Here is a 25,075-nt window from a genome sequence, read left to right as displayed (position 1 = left end):
GAAAAAGCTAGGGATGTCTCCTATGTTATAAGAACAATATTTGGGTTTAGTATTGCTTGCTTTTATTTTTAAGTTTGTCATGCCAGATTCTCTTCCAAGTTATAGTCTTGTCCAACTGTACTAACATCACATGGGTGTGTTTTAGGCACAACATAGCCTACTAGGTGTTTAACTGTATGGAGATATGATCAAAATACAATGGTATAGCTAAGACTGACTTCCTCAAGGTTATATCTGTATTTGAATCTTAAACTATTGTACCTTCAAGAATCTCTTTTGAAGTGGCTTCTCATTGACACTTCTCCAATGTTCCTCTGTTGCTTCAGTTTCCTTTATATCAACATAATAACCAGCTATAGGACTACGACCAGTATAAACTGGTTCCTTCCACAATAAAACCAAAGAGTCTTTTCTAATTTCTATGCATGAGAGATCATGGGGTGGCCCTGAAAGGCAAGAATAGAGGTTAGGGTTGAAGTTACTAAATAAAGGCCATAGGAGCTAATGTGTAAGATTTCGAAAACCCAAACCAAACACTACATTCTATATTCAGAGCTGACATAACAGGTGCAGTTCTATTGTATCAGATCTAACCCAGATATAAATACAACGCATAATTATTAAAAAGACTAGCCCAATAAACAATCCTATTTTTTGAGATTTGATATCTTGATCAAATATTCATGAACAAACAAAAATGACAATCTCCAAAGTCAGAGAGATAAGTTAATTATTAAGCTAATGTGCTGCTTCAAGGCCTGTTCTAAAGTCCACTGAAGTCAGTGGAGGTTGTTTTCTCTAATTTTGATGAGTGTTAAAAGACCAGTGATCTGGCCTTGCAGTGATATGTTTAGATAGGGGTTACAGAGCTTCATTCTTTCCTTCTGTGTACCTTAGACAGGTATTTATGTCTGCAATTTAAACCAGGAAGCACAGTGGCAGACAGTAAAGAAATCAAGCAGGAAAGATAAAGAAAATACAAGCTGTTTGTAAAATATTACCAGTTAAATGGGATTGTTTAATGCATCTACATAACTGTACTAAATCACAGCAACGGAGATTAAAGCATGGGTATGAACTTCAGTGCCCATTGATTCCTGAAACTGAGGGCACTGAGAACTTAGGGTTTTGGCTACAGAGCATACTCTGGCTGCAAGTATTTGCATCACTCTCAGGATCCTACCTGGTACAGCAATGGTCCACTCTTCACATTTGAAGGGTTTACTGGGCAGGGAGGGTGTCCCAACCCCAGCCAGGTTAGCAGCAGCAACTTGGAACTGGTATACCATATTTTCCTTCAGATTTTGAATCTGTGCAACCAACAAAATGGTTCTTATTAACTTTGGATTAAAACTTCAAAAGGAAACCACAATGCCAATTATTCAAAATATAAGCATGCTTTTAAATGCATGAAGAATGAAATGTTTATTAAAATCATATATGAACTGATAACTATCTTGGCTTCCCCTCTAATTAGTGGTAGAGCATACATGAATTTTCTAAGCACGTTCAAGTTGTATAACACTTTTTTTACTGATAGGAACTTTGGTAGTCAGGGAGGAAGCAGAGTATTGCTAAACAACAATTATATGAATCTGTCTCGTGATCCAGAGTAAACTGGCTTAAGGCAAGAGTTGTCCTTGCAGCAGTGTGAAAAACAGCACAGTTCTTGTACTGCTTTTGTATAGCAGCTCCACTAGGTTATAGATAGCATTGTACCTCTAAATTGGGTCAAGAACAAATCAGAGGAAGAAGCTGGCACAAACCTGGTTACAGTGCCAGTGAGCACTGCAGCTAAGTCAACCAAGCCCAGTGGCAATGCCATTAATTGTGAGGGCCTTACTTAAGAAAATTCAGACTATGACTAGAGGAAAGAATTCACAGATGATGGCTGTTTATCTAAACTAATAGATAAGTTCACAAATAATGTAGCACAGAAGTTTAAATGAGTTTAACAAATAATTCAGTAGAAAATAGAGAGGTATATTGATGATAAAAGTGTTTACCAGGAGGATTTATGTGTTACAGAATAGAAGCAAAGAGCTAGACATTGCATTAAACCTATACACTCCACTCCTATAAACTCCACTCCATCCTATAGCTATGAACAGGTACTCTTCTTCACTTTGAGACATAAACACTAACAACAAAGTAAGTAGAGCAGTATAGTATTTCACTGTGCTACATAATTTGTGTAAGCACCAGAAGCTGCAGTTGCACAACATATTAACCAAAACGCTTCTGAAGTGTCATATAATAGTGTAATAATGTATATCACTTACAGCAAAGATTCTTAAAAATAGAAGAATGAAAAATATTGTTAGTGTGATTCTTAATATACTTATGGTATTTGCATATGAGAAGACAGAGCAGAAATATCTGCTGTGGATAAAAAACTCTCTAAACAGCAATGTGTAAACTGAATTGTAATTCATCCTAATCTGTCTTTCAGATCTGTTTTGAAAATATTGTTTGCATAATTCTAGTATATCCAAAGCAATCATAAAGGTYAACTTCTTACCCTATATGCCCTCTCACTAATGGGTTTAATGTTGGCCTCCATCCATTTCCCAGGAACTCCACCAATTACTTCACGATAGTTCACATAGTAGCCAGTAATTTCAGTACCACCAGTGACTTTAGGTTGTTTCCATCCCAATACCATTGAGTCACGAACACTCTCTAGTACCATTATGTCATAAGGTGGAGATGGAGCAGCTGTTTCAACATGAATAACACATAAATAGAAAGTAGCATTTTATTAGTAAAACAGGCATTTTGTTACTGTATCCAGGTAGCCCCTTCCTGCATTTCCTAATCAGGAAAATGTCTTAGTGTGGTCAAGGAAAATTTTGCTGGAATCAGAAATGCAGGATAGAAGCTTCCATAGACCAAATGGTAAAAAACAAACTACATTGGATTTAATTTTCAAGATCATTTGTCTTTTGAGAAGCAAGCTGATACATAGTGAAAAACTGTGTTGCAATTGCAGCGCTCATGTAAGTGATCAGGACTTACTTTAAAATTGTGAAAAATGAGGAACTAAAACTAACATTACAAAAAAAGTAAAAAAAAATAAAGGTGATGCAATGATTTGTTTTCTTTTGCTGAAAGCAAACTCTTTTTCATACATACAATATTTGCTTTAGTTCCTTTTTTTTATAGGCCCACATTCTTTCCTTCACAGAATGCAGGTTATCTGCTCCTTTTTTTTTTTTTTAATTTATATACTGTGCAAACGTTATCATTGCACCTTTCATATAATCTTACCTTAATGGAAGGAAGCATGATCACAGCCACTGTAGACTGATCAGAAATGGAATATGTCTGTTACTGGAACTTACTTTTAAAAAAAACATTGCAGTATAATCCTCCTTTTATTACATTTTTTTAATACAGAAATCATGAACCTCATCTCAAGAACTACATCCATTTTCTTCTAATGCTACTTCTATGTCCAGTGGGGAAATATTTGCACACATCCAATATGTCATGAGCCAGTTAAGAGCTGCACTTATGACCTTGAAGTCCTGTTTTTGATGGAAATTCTACATCATATATGTTTTCTTCTGTCTTTATTGTTTTATTTTAGTGTCAGCTGGCCTCAGATACCTGTAGTTTGTTTACTGTTCACTGTTTTGTCAAGCTTTTTGAGTCTCACTTCAGAAGCCTGGGGAGGAATTTAGTTCAGTGGCCAGGTACCAGGACTTAAACGAAATTCAAGCTCCATATTTCTTAAGTGTGATGGGTGTTAAGGTGTAGACAACATATAATATATATTTTTTGTATGTGCCCTCAAATTATTAAGTTTTCCTTATTACATATTACTGTCAAGTCAGAGCTACAACACAATATTCCCTAGCACTGCAACTTAAGAGGATAAGCTGTAGCCTAGGCATAAAATAACGCAGGATCTTCCTGTATCTTAACACAACAGAAATTTGCATGCTTACCATCAGAATCAGATTTTGTGACCTTCACATGTACGTAATGCAGAGAGCAGGTAGCCAAGAACAAATTACTAAAGTGATTTAGAAATCATACACTATTTTGGATACATTAATATGTAATCAAACAAACCATTAAATTAGTAAATGGATGTATATGTTTCACTGTCAACAGCCACTAGGTATGTGAAATGATCTCTGATATCATTACATGCATAATGATCTTAATGGAGAGCTGAGCATGTAATTAACGGCTCTGATAGAAAAAGCATTCTCGGAGAAAAATGTTCTCTGGTGACGTGGATGAGCAGAAGTTACATATATCTGAAGTAAATGTACCAAAGCAGTGAAATCTATTTATTTCAGTAACTCTCACCTATATCTTTCTTCTCTTTCACCTTTTCCAATGTCAAAGGATCCCCGGGTCGAGACTTACTTGCCTGCTTAGCAGTAACTTTTTGTGGTGCAGATGTAGTAGCATCCTTAACCATTTCTCTCATGTAATTGTCTCCTGTGTTCCCCAGCTTGTCAGAACTACTGGGAAGTGTGTCTCTATTAAATTTAGCATTGCATTTTAGCAAAGCATCTGTGTCAAAGATAGGCTGGAAGGACTCATGCATGCCTTCCCAACTGGTAGTGCAGTCTGTTAGTCCATCAGCTTTACCACTCAGTTCAGGACACACACCATGAAGCAATCCTCCCCCTACAATTGCCAGAAAACAGCAAAGACATATTGAATTAGAAGGCATTGCTTTTTCTTCATTTGCTCAACAGAATGAAGAAATGCATACAATGAACAATACAGGCAAAATATAACAAATCAMATTTTTTAAGGACGGAATGCTAAGCTTGGATTCACAAACATTTGGAATGCGTAGAATACCTCTCAACCTCTTCACAAGCAATGCTCTTTTAATACTGTCTGTTTTTTCAGAGCAGAAGAAATATGGAAAGTTAATGGTAATCTTCACTTGGTACATTTATTTTAGCATTAGATCTTCTAGGTTGTATTTATGATCCTTTTAAAACGATATCACAAAATTGCCTTCAGGCCACATCTTTCTGCTCTAAGGTTGTGAGGTATGTGAGTTTGATACAAATGAGAGTGAGGGTGTTGCAGACATACAATTTTTCTAGTCCAGTGGTCTCATTAATCTTATGGATTAGTTCAGGCACTGGCAAACAGAAATAATTCATCAACAAAGGGAGAACACACAGTTATTAAAGGTTTACAAAAAAACCATTGCAGTATTTATTATTAGGTTGAGGTATGAAAACAGAGCTCTTAGAAATTGCCTTTTTACAGGATGATGTGTATTAGAGATGATAAATACCATATCATGGAATCAGAATGGCATTCCATTTTCCAGGATAACTGTGAAGGGAACTTGGCAGTGCTCTCTTACAGTGGTTCACAAGAAACACCTGAAGAAGACTGGATGGTGAAGGTGAACAGTCTACAGAAGTGCAGTGACTGTGAAAGTATGACTGTGAGGCATTACTTATAATCTACAGGTAAATCATTATTTGTGGACAGCATTTTAAAACCAAACAATTAGTTACAAATAATTGCTAAGATATCTGTACTGTAAAAAAAACATATTCAACACTGAACGGAGCAATGGGAAATAGCTTACCAATAGCTGCTTGCACTTCTATAGGCTCTGAATCCTTTGAAAATTCACTGAGTCCAGCTGCATTAACAGCCCTCACTCTGAAAATGTACTTCTCACCAGTGACGAGCCCATGGCAAATGAATCTAAAACAAACCATTAACAGAATATTTAGAAAGTATTACGAAGAAAATAGCAATCTTAAGGAAGGAAGAAAAACATTTATCCAAAAAATTTATTCTGGTTTCTGATAATTGAGGATAAAACATAACATGAGCACTCTGATGATRGTGAGACTACAGGATGTACCTAAGCGTTTCATTCACACAAAGAAGATAATGCCTAAAAACATATCTTTTAGACATATCCTTTTTCAATGGTACTCATTCCCAGCTAGGACTATAGGAGTTCATGTGTTCCTTGATGGTCTATCTCCTGCTCAGTGCTGGAATACAAAATGCRTACTTCCTAATAGAAACAACACAAAAATCTGCAGATATRAGATATATGTATATATARTATATATAATGTATAATAAAATGTGTATATATATTTATACATATGCACATATAACATGTATMTATAAACACACACGTATATATAAAARATATATTTGCTTGTGGGATACCTTCATGACATAAGTAAAAGATATCTRGTTAGCACAATTTCATATAATTAACTTTCAATCATAAATGAAAAATTATAGCGTTCACAAAAATTACAGTGCATTGTAAAACAGCAAAAAAACTGTGCTGCGTTATTAACTTCACTTTCTTGCTTATAGATATGACACAATAATCTAATTCAGTCAAATTCTTCTATCAGAATAGTTTTTCTCTGGGATTACATTATGATTAAACAAAAAAAAAAAAAAACATAGATTTTTACCAGTGCCCACGCTGAGAACACAAAATTCCTAAGACAGAAAACAGTTCCTCAGAAAAATTTCATTTTGGAAATTCCAACACTTCATTTCAAAACAAAATTTTATTTTTAAAGTGTATTTTGATTTTTAGTATGCATTTTGAATGTATTTTATTTCATATTACTCWCACTTTGCCCTATTTCATAATGTCATACCCTACACAACCAGTGCTGACATCATGCAATGATGTACAGGGAAAAATTAAAATGGAAAACATAAAATATATTTCAAAAGAGCATTTTGGGGAGGAAAAAAGATATATCCTGAATAAAATTTTCAGAGCAGAATTTTCATTGGCCCTGCTACCAGACTTTTCCAAAGCACTTGCTTTTTGCGGGATGTATACAGAAAACAAATTTAAAACATCAAAATTTAYTCCATAATGCAAACAGTGAGCTACAGCTAATGCTTTGATTGATTCAACCAGAAAAGCCAACAGTTAACAGATAGGTTGTGCATGCCTTTATCATACATCATATCCCATAAATTAAAAATGTGGTAATAGGAACCTAAGCAGTGTAATTACGTAACAATATATATCAATGAAGAACAATATTTTCTGTTTCTAGGCTGGTTAAAGATCATGTTTTCAAATCTTGAAAAAATCACAGAGCAATAAACTCCACCAACATTTTATTTAACCACAGTATACATCAGGGAWGTATATGTGAAAGTATRTAATAAYGGCAAACACAGCCATCTGCAATTATATGCACAAARGAAGACTTACATGGAATAATYTTGRGTGTGTTCAAGAGAGTGGGKTTTTTTAGGTGCTCTTGATACTTTCAGCATTTAAAKTGCACTTCTAAACAACAGAGTTGGTCCAACAACATTTAGAAGAGATACATTTTTTGTAATAAGAGCTRTCATGGATAGCAAATACAAATAACTATAATCAATCATAACAAGCAAGGGTTGCTTCTGGATTGACATGAGTATATTGGGTTCAAGTTCTGGAATTATTCCTTTAGACTCTAAACCTGAAATCCTTACTCAAAGAAAACCCTCATTTGCCCACATCTGATTTAGTTTGCGAAGGTTTAAGTCTAGGTTAATTTTGCTGAGTAGAGAATAACGTTCATGTCAGTAAGAAAAGTGAACTCCATATGCAATATTTAAGAGTGTTCATTAATATCATTATAACTGCAAGTGAAGGAGCAATTAGCAAGTAATATTGTTAGAATGATATAGTACAAATTTCCTCCTGACATTCTGAATATATAGTTCCAGAAGTGTTTGCAACAAATGAAGTGTCTTCCAAATGAAGAACTTTGCTTCCAAACATTATGCAGTTTAGTTTTACACATTGTAAGTTCACTCATTCCTTACTGTACTGTTTTTCATCAAACTGATGGTTGTATGGAAGCTAAAACTAGTGAACTGTCTCTTTTTTCTTCCCTGCCGATGTCCACATTTTTTCCCCATTGACTAATTGGTTTTTAAGATAAGGCTGATTATAAATTCCTTTTGGACAAGAACCACATTTTGAAATATGTCTTTATAGCATCTTAGGAAATTCACCTTGTAAGAGTGATTCCGGCCTTTTGGCTATCACAGAGCAATTACCACTACTACTGCTACTACTACTAATRGCTGAAAAGCACATAAACCAGTAAATCATAAAAACTGTGATGGTAATTTCCATTCTTTTAAAKTCATTACCTTGTGCCTTTCACTGGATTATTGTTGCATGGTTCCCAACAACCAGATCCAACCACACTTGACTCAATGTAATACCCCACCAGCTCCTTGGCATCTGGRGGTTCTGTCCAAGTGACAACAACTGAGGTATCTGTATTCCTAGTTGGCATAATACGACCAGGAGCTTTAGGAATATCTGGGGAGGGAAATAGGAAAAAAAAAACAGTCAGTCAAAATTTACAAAAAAAAAAAAAAAAAAAAAAAGTTGATGTTCTATTCTTAATTATATTACCACAATACTCTTTTAACTCCACTGACCTCATGTTTCCTGATTTATACAAAATTCAGCTCTTAAATTTATAAACTCTTTGCTAGTTTTATCTGTATCACCAAGTAATCTGGCACAACAGGATGGAATCAGTAGATTCAAGCTTTTTTGGTAGTGAGGTTCCTTGCATCTCCACTGCATATGCTCAGGGCATTGCATTGTTGAGGACATTTCCTTCAGATTAGATTAAGTCTGTTCCCCTGCACTGCATGTCTCCACAAGGGATGTGATTTGGAGCTTTCTACAGGGAAGAAGTTTTAGGTGCACATTTAAGGATTTTGTACAGCTCACAGAATGAGTCAGAACCTAGTGCCCCSTTTAAGTACTGACATGAATCTAAAGTGTTTTTTGAGAAGAGCTCTATTTCAYTCTCCTCCTAATTCATGCACATCAAACCGTTCTGAGAACTGAAACAATATGAAATAAACAGAAACAATTTGRGCATTTGGTTCAGATCTGTGTTACTGCTACTGATGCTTTCCTTTGGCGAACATATTGGATTTTACTCCAATAGAAATAYTCTCTACATCCATATAAGTATTAAATTCTTCACTTTTGTTTAATTTGGCRAACAAGGAAGATTAAACTCTGAGATGTCTGGGACTTATTTTCARTAAAGACTGTAAGTAAAACAAAACATTTTGTACTTCCCCGAGTTTTCATTTTCTTTCACTATTTGCTGCCTTTGCAGTTCTTGGCATCATTATTTGAAGCTTAATTTCCTTGTTTTGCATCTGTCATCTAACTATACATTAAAGGTTCAACAACCCAAAGCAACGTTATCTTAATTAAAAGAAGTAAATCATCAACTACTCTTCATACTTCAATTAGTTATTGGACAGCTGTATGTCTTCAGAGAGATCAGTTATGTCACAAATTGAAAAGATACCATGGAGGTTAATTTAATACATATGACCACACACTTACCAAGTTTGTCATCCACCACAGTAGCTTCAGTTGCTTCTGAAGGCTCACCAATTCCAGCTGAATTGCAACAGCGAACTCGGAAGCAGTAGGATTTGCCTTCAGCCAAATCAAAAACTGCAAAGCGAGGAGACTTGACAGGGATCTCTGTGTTCACTCTTTGCCAGTTCTCTGTGCCAGCAACACACTGCAATCAAACCCAGAAACCATCTTTGGAACAAAACTCTTTGAAAGACAGAGTGAAGCTGAAGATCTAACCTGCCAGGGCTTTCTACCTGGACCGTCAAACATGTCTGCTATGGAGAATAGAGTAACGTTCCTTTTTTTTGCCTGCTCCACAGAATGCTTGGATTTCAAAACTTATGATTCTGCCAGATGATGACMTACTCCAGAAAACATACATACCAAGCTTACTGTTTTTAGTATACCCAAACTAAACCTCTTTCTACACCTATGATGTGCTGTTATTACTACAGTTCTGAACTGTACTCTAGGACCATTTTAAAAGAAGTTCTGCAGAAGTTCAACATTATCTGAAGAACAAAGCTCTGACATCACCACATTGCTTGTAGATGCTCTTGTGCCACTCCTGAGAATCTCTTTGGGGTGGCTTCCAAAATTAGTAAGGACTTAGCCATCATTTTCCAGAAAAAAAAAGAACTGTATTTAATTTATGAGTTGTATTCTTGTGKCTAGAAGTTCTGCATATGATAGTCAGTTATACTATTAAGATGAGTGATACAATTTTTGTCAGTACATTTTATGTAAATTTCAAATAATGGGTCCTTGTTCTGGARGGAGTTCAATTTCTCATGAAGACATCTGAATACGTGACAGCAGTGCTGAGTATTCAGCATGCAATAGGTTATTAAAAAGCTTTCTTATATGGAAATTCTAAATTCATATAGTCATCCTCTCTGTTGCTAAGTGAAATTCATTTATTTAGACTAAATTTCACAAGACATGAAAACCATGTAATGTTAAGATATTTATGTCTCCCAGGATGACAGCTCTAGATTGATATAGAAAAGTTTGATATGCAAGTTTGTGGGAGCCATGAGATGCTAGTAAAAAGAGTGGTAGTAAAGGATATTCTAGAYCAGCAGTCATATGAAGAAGGCTCAGAAAAGCAGACATTGAAATTTAAACTGATTCTGTTCTAGAAAAGAAATTTTGTGTCAGCTTTGTTGAGCTGGAGAAGTAAATGGAGTAGAAGATAAATATGAAAAGGCAGCTCAAGAAGAAAGAGTTGATGCCAAGAAACTCTCTGGAAGAATGCCTCCATAGAAAATGTTAGCACTGTCCCAAAAGACAAGCTTAATTTATTCAAATAATGTATATATATATAACTGACTTTGCCTTGTGCTTTCTCATCACAGAGAGAGTTTGGCAGCCTATCTATCCTAGGGCAGGCATATGACACAATTCAGGAAAGGGTATTAGGGTGTGAGACACATTCTATATCCACTTTAATACTTCCCTTCTTTCTTTTCYTCTTAGATCATCGTAACAGTAAAGTAACAGTCATCTTGATGAAGTGTACAAGCTATAAGTTCCAATCTTAGCCCTAGTTTGAAAGTCTCATTTGGCTTAAGAAACATTGCAAGAGATGGCAAAGCAAATGTGAAAGACTGCCATTACATGCTTATGATTTTCTCTGGTTTTACCTTTTCCACAAAGTACATAATACCCTCATGGCCCCGCTGYCCAGGAGGTTTCCAGCTAAGCACAACATAGTTCTTGGTGGCTTCAATAACTTGGAGGTCTGTAGGTGGACCAGGAACAACACCCTCTGAAGAACAAGGAAGAAAAGTAGGAAAAGGAGTTGGGTTTTAATTCCTTCMTATTTGTGTCAGAATTAGTCCTATAACTTCATTTTAATTAAAGCATAAAACAATTATTCATATGGCTTGATATCTTTTTTTTTTAATTGTAGATTTAGAAGTCATCTCAATTCTGAGTTTAAATGTCCTCATTTTAACTGTAAGCATGTGTGTTTATTTGGTCCTGAAGACAACTAAGTTTGGAGTTATTAAAGGTCAGGTGACTCTAAGAACAATGAACTTTGGGTGTGTACCAAAGTCCACTGAATTCACTGAGAGTTCTCCTGTTTTTTTTACATCAGCTTCACATCAGATTTTTGCAGGCAAAGGTTTACCTGCAGGTTCTTCTTCAGTGACAATAATCTGTCCAGTCCAGGGAGCTGAAGGGTGACCTGAAACAAATGTCAGAGATATCATAGAAATGAGAGACAACAGGAATGGTTCAAATAACTAGAAAAATGTCTTTCTGTTTTCTGAACTGAGTGGTTCAAAGCTAACACATGAGCTCCATTTTCAGTCTCTGCTGTGATTGTTACTCATGTAGAGATACCCAGACTAGTTTTTGGGTGACTAGGTTGTATATTGAGAATAGTTCAACAGTCAATATAGCTAGAAAAAATTGACTTACTGAGATATATATCCCTTGCTGAAATGTCATGGAARTCACTTAAGTCGCAGACACAAGTATTCAGCTTATTCAATACATAATTTTTAGAAAATCAAATTAAAGTTTATTTTCTCTACTCTACTAATGTTKAACAGCTCACTCACTAGAAAAACTGCCAAATTCCTGCAGGCTGGTCTTTGTCTCTGTTTTCCTCCTATTTTCCCTCTCATTACCACTTTTCAAAACACAAGTCAGAGTTACAAACAGAAATTACTCATCATGACTCAGCATATCATATTGACTTGATATGACTCTCTCAGAGTGCCTTATGTAATTAGGATGTAAAATCTCAGAATTATCACAGTTTTATACTGAGCTATTAACTCAGGTCAGGACACTTTCAGAGATAATTTTTGCAGCTGCTGTTCTTCTCCTCCATATGCTTGCACCTTACATTCGCTGATTTGTTTTATAAATGCTAACAGAGAGGGAGAAGATAGGAAGAAAAGTGGACCATGAAGGAGAAGACATATGAATGGGAATAGGCCACCAAGATCAGRCTTCCTCTTCCAAGACAGCTTCCGCATTTTCCACTAAAGTTGAAAAGCCCTGTGGCTTTGCATGCAATTTAAGCGTAGGACCTCTTCACATCTGATCATTTTAAATTGTCAAACTGGAGAACTGAGTGGAAATAATTACATTTTAGACATATGTTCTTGGCATATGGTAGACAAGGATTTTGAAGTAACCTTTTAGTTAAAATTCTCACCAAAGCCTTTTTTCTGGGATATTGCCAGGTCACAGTAAAAAAAGTCCTTGGCTTGCCAAATGTTAACTTTAAGTTAACATTAAGTAAGCTTTGGATCAGTTCTCTCTTGGGCTACCCCAGCATTTTATAGAGTTTATTGCAAGACATGGATCGTCACATGAGGACAGAATCAGCCACCCTTGTCTCTAGCACAGAGAGACTGTTCACAGAATCTGCTCAGCTGTTTAGTTATTTGGACAAAAGCACAGGCAGTTTAACTCCCCTGCACCTTTTCCTGTCTTCCTGCAAGCACGGAATGCAGCACTGTAGTCAGCAAAAGCCATCTGGGCATTAGAGTGCTTTGTGCAAAGAGCACTGAGACAATTTCTTCTTGGCAAACCTAGCTCCAAAGATTATTTTGTTTTGGTATTGCGCCCTCTAGTGGGATTTAGAAGCCTTACGAGTAAATAGTCACACTTTTCCACTAGTTACTATTTCTCAAAACTTTCAGGCAATGTGTAGAAAAAGAATCCCTTACTTCTAAGCCTCGCTCTGTCAGCAGGATCTAGTGCAGCCACGGGCTCTGACACCCGGGATGGTAGGCTAATGCCAGCTTTGTTCACAGCTCGGACTCGGAAAATATAGGAGCGGCCTTCAATCAGGCCAGTGACAGGAAAACGAGCAAACTTCACTGGTGTCTCATTGCACTGGGTCCAGTGGGTGGTGCCAACCTCACATCTGAAAAATACAAACAGCAAGAGTAGAACTGGGAAGAAAAAAAATGCAAACTCAGGGTACACCCCCCCACACACACACAGTTTCACCATCTGTTCACATTCATTTGGCTTGATCATACCAGTTTCCACAGCAGTGTTAAAGCTGGTGACATCAAAGCAGCTGCATGAAGGGAGTGATGAACCATCTAGGAATGCACTAAATCCCTTGCAGCTGAGCTCCTTCTTGCCTGAACTGAGGAAGAAACCTAAAGCTATTCATGAGCTGAACTCCACTGTTTAAACCCTTCAAAGTATGCTCCAGGATCTTTAGGGAGCACCAGTTTCAGCACACTTCAAGGGACATGAAATACACGCAGCCTTTGCAGTTTCTGGAAGCCAGCTGGATCATCTTACATGCACAGTGCTCAGTGGGCTGCTTTGCTGTACACCCAGCAAATTAATAGGCTTCACAGGACACAAAAAGCTTTGTCATGAGTTCAATGGCCAACCTAGCACCTAGATGCTTGTGAAAATGGTTGAAGTGGGGCACTCAGCCAGACCTCACTTCAAATGCCACTTGGGTTGCCCAGGGAGACTGAGATGTGGCCACAAACACTGCAGAAGTGGGAGTAGTGGGTGTCTCACTGATGATAAGCCTCACACATGGCAAGAGGCTGATTTTTGGCTGGAGGAAGAGAAAAACAGCAGCAGGGACAGCAGAGACTTCGGCTTAGAGAAGCAGAAGCAGCCATTGCAGATGGCTTCCCAGTGCCTAGGAACTTGGTCAACAGGAGTATGAAGTAGCAGCTCAGGAAAGACTTTTTATTGCTTCTGAGGTATTTATTGAAGTGAATGTGGTACTGTCTACCTAGATTTTTTGGTACATCTTAGCCTTCCTTTTCTGAAAAATGTTATTGTCTCACTCAGAGTGGGTTTGTGGTTCAGATATCTGCTTAGGGCTAAGAATGCCCGAGTTTTGGTTCTAGCTTTAGCTGATTATACATATCACTTTGAGCAACTCAGTCACACTCCCAGGCAATTAGATGCTAGCCTAGCTGTAAACTTGAGTGCCTAAATATCTTCGGTAGTATTTGATCCTTTGTGTTTTCTTTAATAKATTTTGTATTTGCAATGTTCTCTGAGGAAGGTAAATGCTATCAAGACCATCTCAGTAACTGATGCACAGATAGAATTCGAGATTTGCCAAAGGTCATGTGGGAAAATCCGTAACAGCCCAGAGACTAGTATCAGATAGCATCTTCTTGAGTCTTACACTAGAAAGCATACTGGTTTTGGTAGGTGGATCTAAAGGTGTACTGCAGCTCAAACAATACAACAGTTGTGTTTAGTACAGTAGAAACAAAGAAAGAGGTGGGCCTTGCCCCAAAGAGCCCACAAGACAGTATGTTGTTGCTGCAGGAATAAAGAGTATGACAAATAAATATTTTGAAGAGGAAAATTAAAAAAAAAATCTCTGGCAATAAGAACGAAAATAACTACATGTCTGTAGGTTTTAAACATGTCTTTAGGTTTTGGATTTATAATACTCAGCAATATGAATTTTCCAGTTTGGCATACTCACTGACCTATCAATGAAATATCCAAGGATGGAGTTTCCTCCATCAACAGCTGGCTGCTTCCAGGAAACAATGACATAATCTTTGTTGGCATCTAAGCACTGCACATCCAGCGGTGCTCCAGGGGCACCTGGGATTTCAGCATCAGCATCTGTCAGGATGGAAAGATGCATTTCCAAATGTGAACCACAGTTCTTTCACAATTACTCTTTAAGGAYCAAACCCTCTTCCTACTGAGCAAAAAAAGTTTCTGGCTTCAGAAAGTGTTTGTTTTTATACCATCAATGTTTTTCTAGATTTTGTTTTTCTCTTCTCAATATTTACAAATACTTCATATGTTACAGCATATTGTAAATGTAATTGATCTAGGCATTKGAAATAAAATTAGAAACATTCATTTTGATTTGGTAGCTGTCAGAGATATAGCAGAAGCAAAACTTTGGTCGACTATATATTTACCTGCTATTCTAATTAGGAGAACAGGCTGACATTTTGCCTTGTAGCCAGGCAATAACTCAGTCAAAATTACTCGGTCATTGTATATACAATACTGCAGTCTTCAAATAAATACAATTCACTTTCGTGATCTTACTGCCATATACTTCCATGAAAATACTGATTGATGAAATATTACTGAAACTGAGACCCCCCCTCACTATATGTCACCTGATTACAGCAAGAGCTGGAAGATAAAACCTCATCTGCCGCCTCCCTTTTTTTTAACAATGATGTCCACTGAAATGACTAACTTACTTGCTGGATACTCAGCAACAGAGCAAAGATACCTTCTGAAGAATCTAAACAAGTCACTTGAATCTAAACTGAGATGAATTACTAGACAGAGTCCACAGTGAATCTGAATTTTCAGTCAAGCTAGATTTTGGTTGCTACTAGAAAATTCTGAATAGTTTTTTATTCAAAAAATGAATTAAATGGGTATTCCTTATCTTCTTATCTTCACAATCCATTATTGTTGCTGTTTGGTTAGATATGAATGAAAAAATATCAAAAACTTTTTTAAACATACATTATCAAAATCCTATTAAACATTTTCATTTTAGAATATAAACTATATAAGGACAAACATATTCTTCCTTTCAAACATTTATTGCAGATCTGAGAACCCTGATATCAAATGGCTTTGACTCTAGCATCTGTGGTGGACAAATCTTTTCTAAAACTTAAAAAAATAGAGTATAGTGACTGGAACAGGGGAATGATACTGTTCACATGATCAGACTTTTATCTGTTAGATGAGGTAGTATTCTTGTAGGGAAAAATAGCCCTTGCAAGAAGATTATATGAAAGGCTTTCAAAGAGGCGAGATTGTTTCCCTACAGATGAACATCAATTTGTACAATTACATGTGGTATTTTTCAAGACCTGTTGTGAGCTACTTCAAAAGAAGGTCTGTATTAGACAAGACAGAGACATATACTTGGAGGAAAATGATGCTTTGCTATCAAACATTATTCTTACACTCCATCTAAAATCCAGATCTTTTAAAACATTTGATGTTTCAGGGCATTGCAGCATGTTCTATTATAATATACAGAAATTCCTACTTATTATGCTCTTAGCTTTCAAAAGAAATGCCTTACAAGCTTATTTAACATGCTTAATTAAATAAAAAAGTTTCTTCAGAAAACTCACTTTACTCTTAGAGGCATGGTAGCATCACATAGAGCTTTTGAAACYGTGCCAAAGTTATTGAGCCTTGGTTATAATTTCGGCTAACTAGGTATATTTTAAAAATGTTATTAACAAAGTAAGTAAGCCATTTAACATAAAATAATAAAAAACAATGTATCTTCAATAATCTCTATACAAAAGGCTTTAATTGCTCATATTTACCACTTGACAGAACATGAGACACCATGATCTCTTTCCAAGATAGACTGGGAAATAACTGTGACAATCAACACTGCTCACTGGCTTCAGAGGGGCTAGAATTTCATCCCTGACTGCCTGCTGACAAATGCTGACTTGTAGCCATGGCAGAAAAGTAACAAATATCTTGGCAAGTCTGTCCAAAAGCCTAACATTATGAGCCTGGTTAGTGTGCTGCACCCCGCTCACTTTAGTAATACACAGGGATTCCTACATGCCCCAGAAGGACAACCACTTGTATTTAAATACCACAGCTAGCTAACTGTTTGCAGCAACTTTGTGTACATATGAAGAAAAGCAGTGAAAAATACATTAACCTATTGAGACTGCAAGGGGCATATAAGCAAAAGAGTGAGAATATAATTAATCTTATTAGAATTTGGCAAATTCATCAAAGGGAAGATATCCTTGTGAAAGGGACAATGGGTTCACAGTCAGTTCATACCTGTATCGCCAGAAGATGCAATAGGAACAAAGCCAATAATATATTTATTGGTAGCACAATTTAAAACAAAACAAAACAGGCGAGTCTTACTCTCTTTGTTACATAGTCACCAATGCTCATTTCCATGGAGTCTTTCTTCAATTGATCAAAACATCTGCTTCAGTCATGTTTTCTGAGCAGGCTGTTATCTGCGGCTCACACGGTTCTGCTGGACTTAGCAAAGCAATGCCATTCTGGGAATGTTTTAAGAGCCAAGAATATCCAGTGTCTTTTGAATTAATATTACATGCTTCAGCTGCTTTTAGCAGCTGGGACAGATATAGAATCAGTACATAACCTGATATCCAAGGCTCTTCTTAAGGATATATTCTCTCTAATAGAAATTTGAAGTGTTTCATGGTACAAGCAAATAAAATCCAGAGAAGCACTACACTTAAATTGCTGCATCAACTTTACTGCTTTACTTCACAGTATCATAGAATTACAGAACAATTTTCTGATTGGAAGGCACCTCTAGAGATCATCTGGTCCAGCTCCCCTGTTCAAATCAGAGTCAGCCAGAGCAGGACTGTGTCCAGCTGCGTTTTAAATATCTCCATAAAGATGGAGACTCCACAACTTCTCTGGGCAATCTGTTACAGTGTTTGATCGCTTTACAGTAAAAAAAAAAAAAAAAAAAGGGAAAGGAAAATCTTATATTTAAAAGGATTTTCTTGTATTTAAGTTTATGGCCATTGCTTATTGTCTTGTCACTGGGCACCACTGAGCAGAGGAGCAGAGCCTGGGCCTGTCACTTTACTCTTTCCTGTCAGGTATTTACACATTGATAAGATCTCCCTGAACCTTCTCTTTTTTCAGGCTGAACAATCCCAACTGTATCAGTCTCTCCTCAGATGCTTGAACCTCCAAACCCGTAATCATCTTTGTGACCCTTTACTAGACTTGCTCCAGTATGTCCATGTTTCTCTCATACTGGGGAACCCAGCACTTGACACAGTACTCCAGACATGATCTCATCAGTGCTGAGTAGAGGGCAAGCATCACCTCACTCAACCTGCTGGCAATGCTCTGCCTCATGTAGCCAAGGATGCAGTTGGCCTTCTTTGCTGCAAGGGCACACTGCTGGCTCATGTTCACCTTGGTGTCCACCATGACTCCCGGGTCATCTTCTGCAAACTGCTTTCCAGCCTGTTGACTTCAGCCTGTGCTCATGCTCGGGGCTATTCCTCCCCAGGTGCAGGACTTTGCATTGCCCTTTTACTGTATTTTTTCRTATTGTGCATGTGAGAGAATCCCCCAAAGAGTACACAAAATTTTCATCAAAACAGTGAGGTTTAGCTAGTGATAAGATGGTTACAAAAATACATTTTAAAGTTATTATGTAGATTTTTCCTCTTTATGATTCCTGTTCAGTATTGTCAGAGGCTGAAATTGTGACAGGGATGTTTAGCTCAGTTGGTTAGAGCGYGGTGCTGCTAATGCCAAGGTCGCGGCTTCAATCCCTGTATGGGCTACGCTGAGGGTTGGACTAGATGATCTCCAGAGGTCCCTTCCAACCTTACCGTTCTATGATTCTATGTGACATTACATCAATACACTACATTTCCTCCTCAGAATGTCAATATGGTTTGGAAGTCTTCCAGCATATGTCTCCCAAGCTCCAAGTATGCATACAATTTTTCCAAAGATAAAAACTGAAAGTTATAATGCTTGAAAATAACTATTATGAGAAAATATTTATTTTCTTTTTATTGGATAAAAAAGCCTTTAAAATGACTGGGTTTCACAAGACTGATTTTCTCTGTAGGTTTTCCTCATTTCTCTAGTGAGTCTGTTTGGTTCATAAGAAAGTATCCTACCTCGAACAAAGACATAAGCACTATACTCTTCATAGTAGTCTCCCATCACCACACGCAGAGTGTAAAGACCTTCATCCTCCTTGTTTGCATGAGTCAGTGTTAATGAAGCTCGCTCCCCGCTCCAATGCATCTGGACCCATTTGGATGGTGTAATAAGAACACCTAGAAATTAGAGAATTTTATGATAAGAATTAGCTGCATATACTAAGGAATAGATTGGAATTAGAGTGAATASACTGGAATAGATTGGAAATACAGAATAGTCTGTGCAACTTTCCAATTTCAAAGACAATCATAAATTATAGTTAATTCTGCTTTCATGCCAATTTTGTCTTCATTTGCAAAATCTAACTTCAGAAAGCAAGCTTTTTATCAACTGCTGCACAACAGCTTTGTGCCATTACTTAAAAAATGTCTTAACATATGAATAAATAATAAAATCTAAATCATCTATCTAATTACTGCCACATCAAATGTCAGAGCTGACCAAAATGCTTTTAATTCTAAAATTTATAAAATAAWAAAAAAAAAAGCTAGAAGACATTTTCACAGTCCTCCCTCCCTCCACTTTCAATTACGGAACTCATTATTTGCACCTCAAAATGGAAATTATGGAAAACTTTGAATTAAAAAAGAGGAAAATACTACTATTTAGAAAGCTGAGAAAATGATGACTTGTTCATACCATTCATATATATTGAAGTAAGTAAAGATCTAAGTCAAATAAGTTTATACTTCCTCTCATCATTCTCACCATTTCTGTACCATTCGATTTCTGGTTTGAAGCGCTTAATGTCAGGACTGATGACAACTGTGCAACCCAGACTCATTGTCTCGCCTTCTCTCCCAAAGGCAACATCAAACTTGTCAACAAAACTGATTTCAAATCTGGAAGCATACCCATGTGGGGTAACACCAACTGTATAAAGGAAAAAAAAGTCTGGCTGTTTACTTTTTCTTTTTTTGTAGTAAGACTAGTAAGCAAAAGTACCCAATGATTATGAACATAACCTTAGGYAAAGTTTAAGTTATAAATAGAAAAAATATAAATTCAGTAAATAGTATTCAGAGGCAATTGCAATGTCAAATAATCCAAGCCCTTGCTATCACAGAGAATCAACTGGTTTCTTTAATTATACAGCTCCAGTTCTTAGAGCTAGCTCATTTTACTAGGGAAGGGCTGCTCCAGAATTTTACTGCAGACAGAATTTCAGATCCAGCATTTTATTATTTGATCAATGATTATTTTATAATTTAAACATACTTTTACTTTTGATTAATGATTTGTTAAGGTCAAGTTGACCTCTAGCATAAAAAGCTCTTTTCTCGTTCTGTTCAACTATTTACTGCATCTCAAGACAGTCATGTGTCCATTCAGCCTTCATTTTGACAGCTTAAATAAGTCTTTTTTGGACTCTTAATATAAAATGAGCCCTCTGTTTCCCTGGACATTTGGATAGTCTATTTCTATACCTGCTCCCGAATTTATCTTTCCTRTTGTTATATGATCTGAGTTATGCACTATTGCAGACAGATCTTATAAGTGCTTCATGCTTTTCTTTCATATACACAGTACAGAGGCTTCCATAATTATTTTGAACACCTCAGCTGATAAAACCTAAGGTCACATTTTCCTCTTCTGCAACTGCCTTATACGGCCTGCCCTCAGTCTTCTTATGATTAGTGAATATATGTGGCTCTTCCTCTTCCTTTTCCATTAGCAAACAATAAATCTCTAATTATATTGGAAATTCAGGGYCTAATATTTTGTGATATTGTGTGTAATATTATTTCTGTTATTTCAGAACTTCATTACTTAAATGACATCTAGTGTGCCTTTGCAGCATATCCCTCATTCTATTTTTGCTGCTACAATAAAAGAAATGTCCATAAGAGTATCTTTCAAGCCTTCCACGTGCAAGGACCCCGTGGCACTTAACACATATGTTGTGTATAGGTGGGTGGATTTTCTTAACATTTCTGTTCRTGGAAGTATTTATGCAGTACTGGAAACCACTTCAAAATGTGAGACCAGGTTCKTAGGTAAAACAAAATTACAATCTGCTGATACACTCCAAATATTCAAATTTGGTCCTGGCTATGTGATCTTTGCTATGCATCTTMACAATGTATGGAATCACATAGACAAGAACTATTAAGTCATCTAGTCTACTCGCAAACATACACCCCTTAGCATTTTATCCAGGCTGTATTTTATATTTTGCAATAGACAGTGTCCCTCTATTCCTTCAACAGATTTTATTCCAGAGCTACACCAATATTAAAAGGACTATCACAAAATATCCTCTCAGTCTGCATCTTCCTGTTTCAACAAGATCAGATGTTTCTTKTACAAGCAAACACAAATAGCCACAGACCTAGAAGATAATGCCATTTCCTTTCATAGATAAGGCTAATAATACAATTTGAAATTGTAGAGCTCAATACCTGTGTAAATCAGACCTGTTTTCTTTCTAAATAATGCTACAAAATATTCTGCTTAGTCATTTGGCATGATGTCACAACTGTAAACAGATTTGTCAAACAAACAACTTACAGCTCAGAGGCATAGAAACAGTTCCAGCATGGAAAAGACCTGCATCAATTTCTCCTTTRTACCCTAGATGCACAAACAAAAAAAGAGCAACTCTAGTCACTATCATCTAAAAGTAAAAGCAGTCTGAGCCACAAAAATGAAACTAATAATGTTCATCTTACAAAAAAAATTAAATGAAAAGTTTTGCAAACCTACTCTTTACCACAAGGGACGCATAAGCCGAAATTTCTCCTTTAACATTCATAGCAGAAGCRTGATACTGAGCAGTGTCTTCAAAATCACATCTAAAATGACATAAATAATTAGCCAGAGCATCTGCTACTATTTGGCATCCCTAGAACCCCTTTTTTAAGATCAAAAAAACTCCAGAAATCTGTATTAAATCTATAAACAAGTAAAAATCTGGGAGTCAGACACACTGGACACTGGACTGATTGTAGCCATTAAGTTTTTCTCAATGTTAAAAATTCAGTGTTTTTTAAAAATGGCTCTTTTCAAATGAAATTGAAAATACAGAGGAAGTAGGAAAAAATGGCTTATAATATTTATCTAAGTTATCTCTAAGTTGCTCTAATTTCCTATGGAGAGATGCCTAACATGGAAGCTGTAGAAATAGTAGATATCATAAACTATTTTCAAATGACAAATTTCATTTATATTTTGTATGGATGTTTAAATCAATATCTTGGCACCCAGTAGGATCTAGGTGGTGAAGACAGAGCTGATTGTTCAAAATTAGAATCATAGAATCAGTAAGSTTGGAAGGGACCTCTGGAGATCATCTAGTCCAACCTCCCTGCTCAGCAGGGTCACCTACAGCATGTTAGACAGGGTTGAATCTAGGCAGGCCTTGAAGATCTCCAGAGAAGGAGACTCCATAACAATTAGGTGACTGGGTCTCAGGATTTCAATAGTTATTAACACAAGTTACTGCAAAAATTTCCCAAGTGGAGGATGAATACTACTAAAAATCTTTCTTGTGTGAGGTCTCCTCGATTCTGTTCATCRTTTCAGTAAGAATTAGGAACTTTACTATATTTGAAAAATAGTTATTTTATACATTTTTAGCCTAAACTAGATTTTTCTCATGTTTAACTGTATGTACGGAGGAGGAGACAAATGGGAAAAGTAATCACAAGTGTCCCACATGTTTCTGATTCATTCATAAATAGAATAATAATTCAGATAAATTACTCAGATAAATTGCTTATTCTCTATTGCTTCAACATTTAGTAGATAGAATTCTCAGCTGTACAAACTTAATAGCTCTTATCCTTRCATCCCCAAGAAATATGTACACATTTTGCAGGTCTCAATTTATAGCAACATTTCAGCTTAAGTTATTTGCTAAATTATCTGCTATTCTCTTACGTGCTAATCTCCAGTGAGTGCAGCCCATATCGATTTTCAATGACATACTTGCCAGGGGGAGTTTGTACGTTGATGGGYACATTGTTTTTGTACCTATGGAAAAACAAAGCAACAGTATGTCACAAGCAGAAACATACAATGATATACTTTAAAAGGTCAAGTGTTTGTGTTTGGAATATAATATCAGCTTCTCTATGTTTCTCTTAGATAAACTTAGTCTAATATCTTGGAAATACATCTTTGAAAGCCTAACTTCTCTCTTTCCTTCTCTTCCCTCTGCCTCAAATGAATTTTATTTGCTAGTTTAAAGAAAAAAAATAGCCTTGAACAGGATGAAAATCCACTTATATTACCATGACTTTCAGGTTGTTCCTTGTCTAGGAATGGAAGAATCACATGAACAACATTTAAKAGTTTTGTGAATCAGCAACAATAAAAATCCTGTAACATCCTCATTCAATAGATATTTTGCACATTTTGTTTGGCTTGCACATTCAATCTACTTTTAAAACCTGCATATTTGCAAAAMTGTTGGTAAGGAATTATTTTTTTTTTACTTGCATAGTTAAGTTAGCAGAAGCCCTGATGCATATTGAGTTAGACTGGTAAAAAATCCTCTTGAGAAAATGCATGGCAATGAGGGATCTGGCAAAAACTGTACTAGCAAATAGCTTTTCTGACTTTACAAGTGTATGCTGTGAGGGTTTTCTGGTACAGGTGTACCTACTTCAATAATAGGAGTCGGGTTGTAAGTTTACTGTTCAAAATTCCCGGTAAGTAATATGAAGGAATGAACAAGTATTTATCAGTATTGAACTGGTACTGCTAATTTCAGAATATACGTCAACAGCTTAAGTCTCACAGAGGGAGAATTCAGTAGAGCAAAGTAGTTTCTTCTCGCTAATCATTGCTTAGAAGGCCATTAACTTTGAACAATAGGTGGTGTTATTAAATAACTGTTCAAATGAAACCTGTCATAAGTGAGCACTAGTGATACAGAACAAATTGGTGATACGATGACAATGGAAGTCTAACGTAATTAACACAGAACTGCATTTGCTACATTTGTGACTGATTTGAAGAGGTCTGTAAGGAAAGAATGCTCTCTAACGCAGTGAATTCCTATAGCTTTCTTTGTGCTGCTTGAGGTCTATGTATACATTAGGGAATGGAAATACAACTGATTATAGATAAAAATGTCTTAATCTCTTGGAAGGAGCTTAACTAAGCCATAAATCATAAYAGATATCCATCCTAAAGGATTTTGCTTTTTGGTTTAAACATCAGTTTCTCTCATGATTTTCAGTCAAGGGGGGGAACTGGCCTAATATCAGCAGCATGCCCGACTTCATCAAACAAGTCAGTAATATATAACTTCATTTTTATGAAGACTATTTTTAGTTTAATATATCTCAGGATAAAGCTATAACTACAATAAATCTAAAAATTGCCTTTCAACACTTTCAGCATTTCCTATCACTGGGAATAAACAGTATTTCCCTTGCTGCAAATTTTGGGGTACAGTAATGCACTTGGATTTTTCAAAGGGCCAAAGTGAGTGTGGATCATAAACCTTAATGCATACTGATCTTCTTCTCATTAAGAATTCTGGACTGAAAAGGGACTTAATGCAGTGGAATACCCTCTACTCCACACTTCAAACAGTAGCAGTGTTTCTTGTCCCCTTGTCCCCTTACAGATCTCCTATTGCATTGCCTTGATTTTCAATTAATAATAATACATAGATCAGCTAAGAGTAAATCCATTACCACCACTCTTCACCTATTCCATGCGATAGTGCTTCCTACACTGATCTGCCTGGGAACATCTATGAATCTTTATATTCCATGTACTGTGCCAAATAGATTCAAAAAATAGAATAAAGTCATCACATCTTAATGTTTTTTTCCAGGAATATGACTGCGTGTGCTCAGTCTCTGACTCGCTCTGTGAAATAGAACTTGACGCCATAGTCTGTTAAACGTTCCTCCAAAGGGCCGGGCGCCCCTCTGATTCTGGGGGCAGCAAGAGTATTTCTCAGCCTGCAGAGCCGTGCGGAACAAACTTCAGCTGAGTCAGGCCAGTATTAGAGGACTTTCAC

At 36.4% G+C, this 25,075-nt stretch overlaps 1 protein-coding gene across 4 annotated transcripts in view; it reads right to left on the bottom strand.

The window, feature by feature from the left end:
- MYOM1 (myomesin 1) overlaps positions 1–25,075 on the bottom strand; it is an 84,007-nt gene that overhangs the window by 35,193 nt on the left and 23,739 nt on the right. For 2 of the 4 annotated variants that reach the window (XM_085319325.1, XM_085319323.1), the window contains exons 6-21: positions 22,975–23,067; positions 21,799–21,887; positions 21,604–21,666; positions 19,801–19,965; positions 19,047–19,208; positions 14,862–15,003; positions 13,098–13,297; positions 11,540–11,596; positions 11,049–11,173; positions 9,385–9,568; positions 8,151–8,325; positions 5,585–5,706; positions 4,633–4,650; positions 2,522–2,718; positions 1,184–1,310; positions 262–446 (exon numbers count right to left, since the gene is read on the bottom strand). In XM_085319325.1, coding sequence (XP_085175451.1) covers positions 262–446; positions 1,184–1,310; positions 2,522–2,718; positions 4,633–4,650; positions 5,585–5,706; positions 8,151–8,325; positions 9,385–9,568; positions 11,049–11,173; positions 11,540–11,596; positions 13,098–13,297; positions 14,862–15,003; positions 19,047–19,208; positions 19,801–19,965; positions 21,604–21,666; positions 21,799–21,887; positions 22,975–23,067 — 2,104 coding nt within the window. Of the gene's footprint in view, positions 1–261; positions 447–1,183; positions 1,311–2,521; positions 2,719–4,323; positions 4,651–5,584; positions 5,707–8,150; positions 8,326–9,384; positions 9,569–11,048; positions 11,174–11,539; positions 11,597–13,097; positions 13,298–14,861; positions 15,004–19,046; positions 19,209–19,800; positions 19,966–21,603; positions 21,667–21,798; positions 21,888–22,974; positions 23,068–25,075 lie in introns of all 4 variants that reach the window. The other 2 variants (XM_085319322.1, XM_085319324.1) reach the window with 2 other exon arrangements.

This window comes from Rhea americana, unplaced genomic scaffold (genome assembly GCF_003343005.1).
Source record: "Rhea americana isolate MKP2758 unplaced genomic scaffold, rheAme1 scaffold_58, whole genome shotgun sequence".
Classification (NCBI taxonomy): domain Eukaryota; kingdom Metazoa; phylum Chordata; class Aves; order Rheiformes; family Rheidae; genus Rhea; species Rhea americana.
The sequence above is the reverse complement of the archived record's forward strand: the minus strand, read 5'-3'. Positions and strand labels throughout refer to the sequence as shown.